At 40.7% G+C, this 12,518-nt stretch overlaps 1 protein-coding gene across 1 annotated transcript; it reads right to left on the bottom strand.

Moving 5' to 3' along the window:
* Nucleotides 1–9,121: 9,121 nt before the first annotated feature.
* On the bottom strand, nucleotides 9,122–11,050 carry npffr2a (neuropeptide FF receptor 2a; the record flags this gene model as incomplete). The annotated part of the gene is made up of 2 exons (XM_048593590.1): nucleotides 9,122–9,983; nucleotides 11,034–11,050. Coding segments are annotated over 2 exons (879 nt in total), but the record flags the coding sequence as incomplete, so codon positions are not given.
* Between the last annotated feature and the right edge of the window lie 1,468 nt (nucleotides 11,051–12,518).

A 12,518-nucleotide genomic window follows, 5' to 3' on the forward strand; every position in this document is an offset into this window, starting at 1 on the left:
AAAGATAGATAGGCCCAGAGTTGGTAAAGGTAGTCCTGACAATATCCCAACCATAGTACTGAAGACTTGTGCTCCAACAATAGCCAAGCCCCTAGCCAAGATACTCCAGTACAATCACAACAATGGCAATTACTCAACCATAGAGGATGTGAGATTAGTTCATCTGAATCCTCCTGGGAAGTACATCCAAAAAGAAAATCTCTCTATAGTTTTCAGTTATTTTATGTACAGTTTGGGAAGTAAAAATGAAGGTTTTTCATTTTTCTCAAACTTCAAGTCCAATATATCACTCCTAAGTTCTAAGCCATGTTGTAGCCATTGATGTAGCACCGAAAAACACAAGGATGAATAGTTTAGTGTAGTATGTATCACAGTTGAGATAGTATGGATTGGCTATTTTGTGGCATCATCTATTTTAGGTCAAGATAATACTGCAATGAGGTGTGAAGAAAGGATGGAAATGTGGGGAATTGAGGTGAAATGGGCTTCTATGAATTTCTTTGGGGCATCAGGGCCTGAAGAAGCTCTCATGGTCTGAAGAAATGTTGTCTCAGCCACCTCCTCTCCTCCTTCTCCTTATCTTGCTCCTCCTCCTGATGTAGCTGGTAAGGATCTGGTGGCAAGGATTGCACTCTCAGATCACCAGATTGTGAAGACGACAGAGAACCCCCATGAATTAGCGAGACGGAATCCAGTAGGTTCCGAAGGAAGTTGTCCTCCCTGAGCTGTGGAGTTGTTGCTTCAGGAAATTACCTGTTCCACAAAACTCCCGATTGCTCCTAGCTCTGATTGTCAGATTGTTTTCCATGTGTAGTGGGGCTATAGAGAAGACATGAGCCACTGAGCACCTGCACCAACAAGATGTTGGAAACAGTTGACTGGCACAAAATGTAGGCACCATGCCCACTGTCATGATAGTACACATTGATGGTTTGCATGTGGTCACCAACTGCATGCGAAGGGAATGGTATCCCTCACTGTTCCTGCATCGGTCCCCATTGAGATGTGCTATCTGAACAGCCACAATTGTGGATTCCTCGCCCCTTTGTGAGACTACCTGGGTAAAGTTGCATGCCTGCTTTTTCTCATTCTCTTTGTTGGAAAGAGGCCAGTGATTGTCCCTCTTCAAGAGGATGGAGTCTCTGTGACATCCTGGATGCAGTAATGAAGGGAAGACTGGAAATGTTAGTGGTGTTAGTGGAAGGATCCACTGGATTAGAAATGGAGGGCTGCAGTGCCCTTAGCAGCCTGCAGGTCCAGGTGAAAGGGGTAATGCAGGAGTGTCATCATCTTCTTGGTGAAACGTAGCCAATGCAGAAACTTCCATTGACTGAGGAAACGGTAGGAATTGTGTATTGGTACCCACTCTTCCCCTCACTGAACCAGTTGCTCTCCCTGCATTCTCAGCTCCACCTCCCAGTCATGCTGGGGCTCGAGAGGAATTGCAGCAATGTTCTCTGTGATTGGCAGCAGGCCTTTTGCATCGACGACACCACCATCTGACTAAAAACAACTTCAGTCAATTCCTCTGGAGCATCAAAAGAAAGGCAAAAGCACCTAACTTGCAGGTGAATGTCGGTCCCTTTAAACAGCATTGCTAAGAGGCTCCTCTTCATACTCTTCACCTGTGCATGTTTAAGTGTATTAGAGGGCCTTTAAGATCCAAAATGGCAAGTTAGGTCCAAATGCACCATTAGATGTTGACAGATACAATGATGCACCTATTCTGCAGGCTTTTGATACATGTGCAGGTTGGCTGTGTTGTCTTCTATCCAGGGGTGGAAATTGATGGGGGCTGTTTCAGAAATGATTCCCCTGTGATATTTTCACACGCTGACTAATGTGGTGCTGTAGCAAAGGTTCAATCAACCCCCACAATTCAAACTCACAGAGAATGAGAAAGGACTATTTTAGAAAGCTTTGAGTTTGTGCTTCATTATAAGCTTATGTAATTACTTTTTACAAAATGTACTAGTAGCTTGTAAGATTTAGGTCTAGTCTACTTTCATTGTTGTCAAAATTAATTGAATGCAACATTACTGATTATCAAAACAACTTTCCTAATTCATGCAAACATAGTTTTATAAACTTAATAAACTTGAGACAAAATAGACGGGCTTAATTTATGGTCATGCCACACACTATATTGGAAATGCACCATGCAGAGAATCTTCCGAAATTTTTGTTAGATGTTTCATTATTTAGAATTTGTTGATCTTCTGTACTTAAAGTTCACATTGAAGTAGTCATTGCATTTACAATCAAAATGTTTGGGATGATCTATGAGTGGAGATTTTTCTTGAAAGACATGTTCACTTTTCACCTGGAGTATTTGAGATTTATAACTTACGAAATGGCACCAGCATACCAATTGAAATGAAAACTGATGTTTATGACCAGAGGGCATCGTTTTGAATTACCAAGAAGTAAATTTGAAGCAGATATTATCAAAATGTTTTTTACTCAAAAAATATCATAGCTTAAGGAACAGCAGAAAAGTATTGAACGTTCAAAATACAACCAGACACGTTAATGCACCACTATAGACTGAGATAGTGCACTTTGACAGGAGACTTAGATTACCAAAAACATGGGCTTAACAGAGAAAGGCAGGATAGCAGAGGTATAAGGTTCAATAGATAAGAGGTAACTGGAAGGAGAGAATTCAATGGAAACCCATTGGAACATAGGAAATGAGAGCAAGAGTAGGCCATTCTGTCTCTTGACCTTGATCTGTTCTGAACTTAATCATGACTGAGATTCTACCTCAATGCCACATTCCTGCACTAACCCCATTTGGCTCGATGTCTTTAACAATCTACCAATCTTTGGCTTAAATATTTTCAGTGGCTAGGCCTCCATAGCCTTCTGGAGAATTCCAAAGCTTCACTACCTGCTGAGTGAAGAAGCCCTAGAATGGAGCATTAGGATAATAAACTTCCTCATATTGTGACAAGATTCACACTTTAATAATGTATTTGTATTGAAGAGTTAGAAATAATATTTTTAAAAGTTATTTTCTTCAAAGTGGGTGTGCAGAAATTTATAAATTGGTGCTGTTGCCCCAGAACCTTGTTGAAAGGAAATCATACCAATGATGGATGATAAAGGATCTTGCTCACACTAACTTTCAAACTCAAATTCTCATCCTGTGATTCCAACCTGTGCGTTTTTTTTTCAAGGGGAGCTCATTCATAACTTCTACCTTGGTTTTAATGTAAGAATGGAAGTTCTGGTATCTTGCAAACCAATTATTAATTTGCAGAGTTTTTGAGTTACAGCACCTGATAATGAAAACAAAAACAGAAATTGGATAGGCCCAACACATGATGGCCTCCAGAGAGCAGTGCAGAGGGTCATTGGAGCCTCTGTCTAAACACCTAATGATGGTGCCTCAAGCATTAAATTGGCAACGGCCATCACCCTGAAGAAAAGTTCCTCCTCCATACAAGGCCCTGACAGCTCTTAGACTTTTGCTGTTTTACCTATTTTTCAAGCACCTGGCAGCACCTGCATTTTGAGGGATTTGTGCGCTGTCCTACCTGCCTCAGCAATTCCCACCTCTACCACTAGGGGTTGTTGGCCATCCTGAGCTGTTTGCCCTTCCATTGGGCCTTCCGCTTCATGGTCCTGCCTGATATCCTCACTTGGCTGCCTCCCATAAGATCTTGTTACCATGGGAACAGCAGACCCAAGCAGGGTCATAACATGGGAATGAAGCTGGCCCTTGATTATTTCCTATGTCAGGAAGATTCTGCTCAACGTTTCAGGTCAATAACCTACTATTAGAAATGGAAAATGTTAGAAACGAAACAGATTTTAAGCAAGTAGAGAGGCAAAAGAAGCAGAAAGAATGAATATATGAAGGCAATGTTTATAATCTGAGAATATTGAAATCAGTGTAGAATCTGGAAGGATGTAAGATGCCCAATCAAATGATGAGGTACTGTTTACTGAGATTTCAATAAGCTTGACTAGAACAGAGGACAGAGATAAGGACTGAAAGGTCAGAGTGTGAGCGGTATAGGCAGCGAAAATGACAGACGACTGCAAGCATTGGATCACACTTATGGATGAGTGGCTTTATTTTGAAAAGTGACCGGCACAGTGGCTCAGTGGTTAGCACTGCTGCCTCACAGCACTGGATACCCGAGTTTGATTCGAGCCTCGGGCAGCTGTCTGTGTGGAGTTTGCATGTTCTCCCTGTGTCTGCATGGGTTTCCTCCGGGTGCCCTGCCTTCCTCCCACAGTCCAAAGGCTAGGTGGATTGGCCATGGGAAATGCAGGGTTACAGGAAGGCTAGGGGACTGGGTCTGGGTGGGATGCTCTTCAGCGGGTCCGTGTGGATTTGATGGGCTGAATGGCCTGCTTCTGTACTGTAGGGATTTTATGAATCGACATGACATTCTTTGAGAATAGGAAGCTAGGTAAAAGTAATGGCTAGGCATTGTTAGTTAAAGATAGCAATGGTGCAATAGTTAGAGATGGCCTTGGATGAGGTGATCAGGATGGAGCATGGCTTTACATTGGAGGTGATGTAAATGGCATCAAATTAGTTGTTGAATGTGGTGGATGGTGAGTCATTGTTGATGGCATGGGAACCCAATCATGGTTCTGGAGGGCAGGGGAAAGGAATGAAAGTAGACAATGGAATGGCTGGAGTTAAGGATCCTACCAAAAACATATCTGAAATGTTGGTATGGAAGGTTACATTGTCAAGACAGTTGCAACAGAGATGGAAATACTTGGAGAATTAAATTCCTTACAGAAGTGCCATGTAATTTTTTTTTTTAACTGGAGGCTTTTCTTTTCCTCTGGGCCATTGGAGGTCAAGGATACATAATGGACATCTTTAAAATCAGGGAGTGGTTTAGGAGTCAAACGGTAAAAGGAGTTTTTGTCAGCTGGTGCATTGGCAGTACAGCATACAGGCTGAGGGTAATTACTAAAAGTGTATAGGGGAGGATGGAAGATTATTTTCATAGCTTAATGGAACAAGGAATGATTTAGCACAAGACCTTCCTGGCCTACATGTGACTCCAGTTCCATGGGAATGTGAGTGACTTAACAGCCCTCTGAAATGACCGAGCAAGCTGCACAGTTCACAGGGAAATTGAGAATGTACAGCACATGCTGGCTCTGCGAGGCACAACCACAGCCCATAGAAAAATATAGAAAAAAGTAACTGAAAGGCAACCACATAATTATTAGAGAAAGAATATTTGATGAGTTGAATCAAACCTCAATGGAATATAAAACGATGATGCATAGTGATGTAATGGAGCTGCCTTGTCTCATAATCATGTCAAGCGATCTGAAAGGGAGCAGAAAACTACACCAGGGTTTTGAGAGAACGTGTGCATCTACTATTCTGAATTCTTATAGTAAGTACCTTGGATTCAAGAAGCAGTACTTGGAGAATTAATAACAGTGACACCATATCTACATGATGAAACAAAAATTTGTGGAGAATAGAATTTAAACAATTGTCTGGCTGAGTACCAGTTATTAGCATAAATTGCAAGAACTGAATGGATTCCTTCTGTGCTATAATCTCAATGAATTGATAAATAAATTTGAGTGTATACTGAATGGATAAATATGTTCAAAACCAAACTAGACTGAGAAAATGAAAAGGGAAAGAAAGAGAAAGAGATGAAGTGAAACAATAAATGGCTTTTCACTGTTCAAAATCTTGGAGTTCCATCCTTAGGAGCTCTGGGTACCCTAATAATCTACATCATGAAGCATTGCAGTGGTTCAAGAAGGCAGCTCATAACCATCTTTTCAAATGCAAGAGGAGTGGACAATGAATGCTGACCAAGCCACTAATGCCCACAACCCATGAAATAATAAAACACATGTATAAAAAGAGACAAGTAGTGTGCCATGCAGTATGCTTGTCATACAGTTTTCATAGCTGTCCACTACCAGAACCTTTCTCAGGTTAGGATGAAGGCTGCTGTAGACATTGTAGTTTGGAGACATAGTGGAAGCTTGTCAGGAAGGCACAGCAATAATTATGGGAGATTTTAATCTACATATAGACTGGAAAAATCAGATGGGCAGAGGAAGCCTAGATAAGAAGTTCATAGAATGTTTTTTAGGATAGTTTCTTAAAATAGCATGTACTGTAATCGATCAGAGACAGGCTGGAATTGCATAATAGGATAAGATTAATGAATGATCTCAGTGAAAGTGTCAGAGGAGCAGTGACCATAATATGATTGAAATTTACATTCTGTTTAAGGGAGAGAGGAGTTGGATGAAGACTACTTCTTAAAAAAAACTGAAATAAGGGCAGTAATGAAAGCAGACTAGACTAAAGTGAATTGACAACCTAGGTTATAGGATAGGTTGAGATGCAGTATCAGATATTTAGGGGATATTTCAGAACACACAGGCTAGATTTATTCCAATGAATAAGAAAAATTTCAAGGCATGGACCCACAGTCTGTGGTGAATGAAAAAAGTTCAGGATAGTATTAAGCTTGAAGGGAAACCAGATAATTATGCAAAGACAGGTGGTAATAGAAGATTGGACAGAATATTAAAACTAAAACAAAAGAATGACTGAAAATCATTAATAAGGACCAAAAAGTATAAAGGAAATTAGCCAGAAATGTAAAAACATAAAAAACAAAGTACCTCATCAAAGTTTACTGCAGCAATAAAAGTTCATGGGGTAGTGGGTAGCATATTGGCATGAATAGAAGATTTGCTACTAACAGGAAGCAGACAGCAGGCATAGTTGAGTATTTCTCTGGCAAGTAATGAGTAGCATTCCACAGGGACCAGTGCTGGGACCTCAACATATAAGATCCTGAAGGGATTTGACAGTGTAGATGTGGAGAGGTTATTTCCTCTTAAGGAAGAAACTAGAATCAATGGGACACTCTATAAAAACACTGTGTCACTCATTTAAAACAGAGATCTTTTTTTCTCAAAGAAGGTGGTGAGACTTCTGGACCACTCTTCCTGAATTGTAGAGTCTTTGAACATTTTTAAGACAGTAATGGTCTGCAAGAGGGTGAAAGGCAATAATGGGTAGGTGGGAATACAGATTTGAGGTTACAGTTAGAGCAACCGAAATCTTACTAAATGGTGGAGGAGTGACAAGGTGCCAAATATCTATTCCTGCTCTTTGTTCATATGTTTATAAATAAGTTGTAGAGAAGTACAGAAAATAGAGTGTGAGAGTCATGCTGAGAAAAAGAGAGACATAGGAAGATAAATGTGAAAAAAAAAGGTCAGGAAGTAAGCATCAGGAAAGAGGCTTTCATGTATATGAGTATGTTACAGACAGGAGGTCGAACCTCTCTCACAACTAAAACTGAAACACCCAGAAAAGCTCACCTCACCTCATAATCTGTTGAAGGAAATGTGAAAAGTGGTATAACGTGCCTCTCACTTCCCAATCTGCTATAAAGGAAAGGTGAAATAAAATGAACTTCTGACAGTCACTCTACAGTCAATAAGTAACAATTTCTTTATCTAACTCGAACAGTGATCAAATTAACTGAACAACTAACAAACCAAAGAATTCCCCCCTAACTACTAACTATTGTAGAATAAAACAAAATTCTAATGGTATGCAGTTCCAACAAATACAAGTCCCACATATAAACCTAAGTAATCAGAAAAAAAAAATTAAAACTTAGAGTGTCAAAACTACGGACAGGATTGGTCTTCTGGAATGTTCTGTGCCTTTTTCACTATTCTTCAGTTAGTAATTCTTTCTCTGTCGAATCCTAGTGTCAGGAATATTACCTAAGTGTGCCATGGTACCTTTTAGATTGTGCTTAATCAGAAAGCTTGAAGATTTTTGTGAGAGCCAGAGTTTTACTCTTCTGATGATAGTTCGCTTTCACACTGATTTTCAAAAATCCTCATCTTGTATACCTTTGATGGCCTATCAATTTTCTTATAAAAGGATTGGTCCGAGGTTGTCAACACCATCAGATTTAAATGCAATTGGTTTTCAGTCTCTAAGTGCCTAGTTGAAATTAATTGGCTGATATTCAAGCCGGTTGCCTTAGCACCAAAACAAGCTCAAGTTGTCAACCACAGAGCCAATTGATGCATACTTTTCAATTTCAGAACTGACTGTGTATCTGCAGCTGCTTGCAGACTTTCTTTTATCCCCAAGCTTAGAAAAGCACATCACCTTTTAAAGGGACCACACAATCATTCCCCTCTTTCATTTTTACACATAAATTCAAACATCCTTCCCTCCAATTCACAAGTACTCTACCAGACTTCGCAACAAGCAATGTTGAAAGGAATTGACAATCAGGTTACAAATCATAGGATTAATATTCTTCAGACTTTCTGTATCTTTCCACAAAATAGGAACTACAAAGATGACTGATCAAATCATTGTGGTGGCACTTTATCTATATTCGGTACTTTGTTCTATCAATTTCTTTCCATTTGATATATAATGTATAAAATCTTGCATTTTTTGTACTGCTGGGGTAAGAAAGGAGATCAAGAGGATGGCGATCATCAAGGGGGTGGGATGTTGGGAGCAAGGGATAAGCAGGTGGTGAGTGGGAGAGAGTTGGGCAGAGAGAAGTGGGAGGAGAGAGAGGGAGGGAACGTTAACCTCTTCAGTCTTATTAGATAGGTGAATGTTAACACCTAGAGCAATATTTATCAGATCAAAGTCTCAAACATTGGTTTTCTATTGATTAATCTCTAATTTTTAATTCATACAATTGTAACAATATTCCATCCATACCCAACTGTCCATTTATCCACAATGTGGTAGAGGAAATGTATTTCTCTCTGGTCACTGCAGTCCTCCTTCTATCCTGGTTCTGACGATATTCACCCACCTGGTCCTTCTTCAATTTGGCCTGTTCTTTCCTCATGTATCACTTTCAGGATTTGTCAACTCTAGACTCTCACCCTGACCCTTTCAGTGTTCATACTTTCTAAATAACAATCAGAGCCCCATAAACGTAACAGTGAAGTGAAGTGTTCTTATTTAGTTATGCTTAACTCACTGTACACATTTACAAGTTGTGCTTTTTTGCCTAGCAGGGCTTCCTTTGTTCAACAAGGTGGAAAAAGCATCATACACTCATAGTAATGATTTTAACTTTGTACAATTGTTTTAGAGTGAAACTTTATGGACACTGTTACTTAATCCTTTGTCCAACACTTGAAGGGCCAGGTTTTCACTCTGCCTGAATGTGTTTTTGTCTGCTCGACTTGTACTACAATCATCTCCAGCCTCTGAGTTGATTGTTACTGGATCTTGCCCAATTTTGTTCTGCGCTGCTAAAGTGAACTTGTTGGATTTCCGATGAGAGTAGGTCTCTCGGTGCTTGACTTTGGCAGAGCATAACTGAAACTTGAAGGCTGCCTGAAACCCTTGTCGAAAATTCTTGTTGAAATAACCGTAGATTATGGGGTTGACACTACTATTGCAGAAGGCTAACCAGTGGGCAAAGGGATAGATGTACAAGTTGATTATTCTCAACCAATTGTGGGACAGCTTTGTGTAGTCGGACAGCATCATCAGAGTCCACAGCGGGAGCCATGACAAGGTGAACAGTAGGGCTACTGTGGCTAACATCTTGATCACCCGTTGCTTTCTTTTAGACACCGTACTGCCATTTTCTTGGTGAGAGCCTTTGCCGATGGGTATGCTGGTTTTAAACAATGCAATTCCTATCCTTGCATACATGATAACCATGAGTGACAGAGGGGCCAAGTAAATCTTGGAAAATAACACAGTGGTGTAAATCTTTCTCATTTTTGGATTTGGCCAGGCCTCATAACATTGGTAGCAAGGATACATTTTCTCACTACTTTGGATAATCTTTATGTTGTCAGGCAGTTTGATTACCTGTAGCATAATTGCAGAAGGACAGATTATTGAGATAGCAAGAACCCATATGACAGCGATAATGATGGTTGCAACAGTCATGTTAAGTTTTTGTTTGAAAGGATAGACGATGCATCTGAATCTGCAAAATAAATGACAAAAAATGATTTATTTAATATTCAGAGATAGCAGGAACTGCAGATGCTGGAGAATCCGAGACAACAAGGTGCAGAGCTGGATGAACACAGCAGGCCAAGCAGCATCATAGGAGCAGAAAGGCTGACGTTTCGGGCCTAGACCCTTCATCCAGCTCTGCACCTTATTTAATATTCAAATGCTTTCTATGATTTGTACATTTGGGGTAACACAGGTATGTAGAAGAAAGCAAAACAATCCCTATGGCTAATACTAAAGCTGGATTGGGCCACCAGGTAAAAGCTGCACAGTGGCTCAGTGGTTAGCACTGCTGCCTCCCAGCACCAGGGACCCAGGTTCAATTCCACCCTCAGGTTACTATCTGTGTGGAGTTTGCACATTCTCCCCATGTCTGTGCGGGTTTCCTCCAGGTGCTCCGGTTTCCTCACACACTCCAAAGTTGTGCAAGCTGGGTGAATTGGTCATGCTAAATTACCCATAGTGTACAGGGATGTGCAGACTAGGAGGATTAGCCATAGGAAATGCAGGGTTGCAGGGATAGGGTAGTGGGGTGAGTCTAGGTGGGATGCTCTTCAGAAGATTGGTGTGGACTCAATGGGCCGAATGGCCTGCTTCTGCACTGCAGGGATTCTATGAGGGTTACCCCTATGATAACACAGAGATATCTAATCACTTATAAGGCAACTTATTTATGGCTAGTAATTTTCAGGGTCCATTTTCGGTGCAACTATCTAGCATTACTTTTTATAAGTAGCCCTGGTAATTTCAGAGTAAGCACAACAGTGAGCTCAATTAACAATTAATAAAAAGGAGAAACCTTCTAAGGTATTAAGAATTGGTCTGGAATGGTGTTTTGATTGCAAGGAGTGCACAGGAGAAGTCTGATTGTCAGGATTATTAAATTCAAGTTGCATACATAAGTCAGCTCCCAAACTCTGCTCCCTGGTTCCCCAGGTACGGAAAAACCAAAGAACTGTGAATGCTGGAAATCAGAAACAAAAACAGAAATTACTGGAAAAACTCAGCAGGTCTGGCAGCATCTGGGGAGAGAGAAAGAAGAGTTAATGTTTTGGCCTGGTGACACTTTTTCAGAACTTCTTCTGTCGTGAAGATGGGCCACTAGACCCAAAACATTAAATCTGCTTTCTCTGCACAGATGCTGCCAGATCTGCTGAGATATTTTTTAGCAATTTCTGTTTCTGTTCTCCATGTACAGATGTATGTAAAGCTTTCTCCATAAGTAAATCCAAACTTACTGGAATCTGAAAAAGCCCAAACTGGAATGGTTCTACTCCAGTTGTTAATTGTCAGTCGGGATGATAAGTTGTCAGTCAGAATGACCTAAACTGTCAGTATAAGATTTCCAAAGGACACATTCAATATGTCACAAGTTATAATGAAACTTCATTTTCAAAAATCAAATTCTACAGTCGTTTCCTATGTCTGTGCTAGTCACTCTGGTACCAGGGGAGTGACATTTTTGTGCAGACAATACTTTTAAAGAGAAATTTATGATCTGCAGTGGAAAAGTGATATTTCAGTGGAGCTGTATGTGGCAGCAATCAGAAGGCACTTTTTTAAAGGACGTCTGAAGGGTTGAAATATATTCACTGAATAATGAAATCTTAAATTGCACAGGATATTGATGATAGATTACTGTTTGAACGTTGAAAATTGAAGGTGCAGCTCTATTATTCCCAAATGCTTTTCATGGTTCATTGTGACCCTGCACTTATTTTAAAAACTTTGGACTGAGTTTTATGTTTTTGATTTGGAGTTAAGGTGTGTTGAGTTTTTTTTTGGAGGGAATCTCACTGTGAGACCCAATGGGTTTCTCACTGTATCTTACCAAACTCACCAGACTAATTGCCAAATTTGTCCCTAAGGCCTCCCTCACATCTGATTTCCATCCCATCTTACCATACACTGTTCCTGAAACAACCCACCACTCAGGATATCTAACCGAAGGCCAGCATCCCTTGTCTCTGCGCTATCTTTGAAAAGGAAGAGGGCTGGCACCTGGCACTGCCCTGGATTTTGGAGACTATGAGGAGAGCTGGCTTAGGAGGGAGGTTGGCATTTGATTTCTTTGACAGGGGCATGAAGCTTTTGGTAAATGGGATGATGCAACAAAGAAGTGTCCTGTTCCTGCAGAACTGTTGGATGAGTTTGCACTACTGGACAATGCCAACCTTGTCAGGGTTTACTACCTGGGTGAATGTCATTTGACAGTGCAGAGGACTGGGCTACAGTGCTGTCAGAAGGTCAATGACCCTTGCTGCTCCAGCAGAATAAGTGCTGGACTCTGCCACCACACCCATCTCCCTTCATGGCTCATGCACTGGCATTCTCTCTGTTGAATGCAACTCCTTCCCTTGCCATTAATCCTGCTCCTCTGCTCTGTCTCTTCACTCAAATGGAACATCTCGACACGTCATTCCCACAGGCACCACACTAACAGCCACACCATTCACTTGTGTCTTACTCATTCTCCTCCAGTATGAAGACTGATATGAGATGCTGC

Source organism: Rhincodon typus, unplaced genomic scaffold (assembly GCF_021869965.1).
Source record: "Rhincodon typus isolate 14 unplaced genomic scaffold, sRhiTyp1.1 hic_rhity00003194, whole genome shotgun sequence".
Classification (NCBI taxonomy): domain Eukaryota; kingdom Metazoa; phylum Chordata; class Chondrichthyes; order Orectolobiformes; family Rhincodontidae; genus Rhincodon; species Rhincodon typus.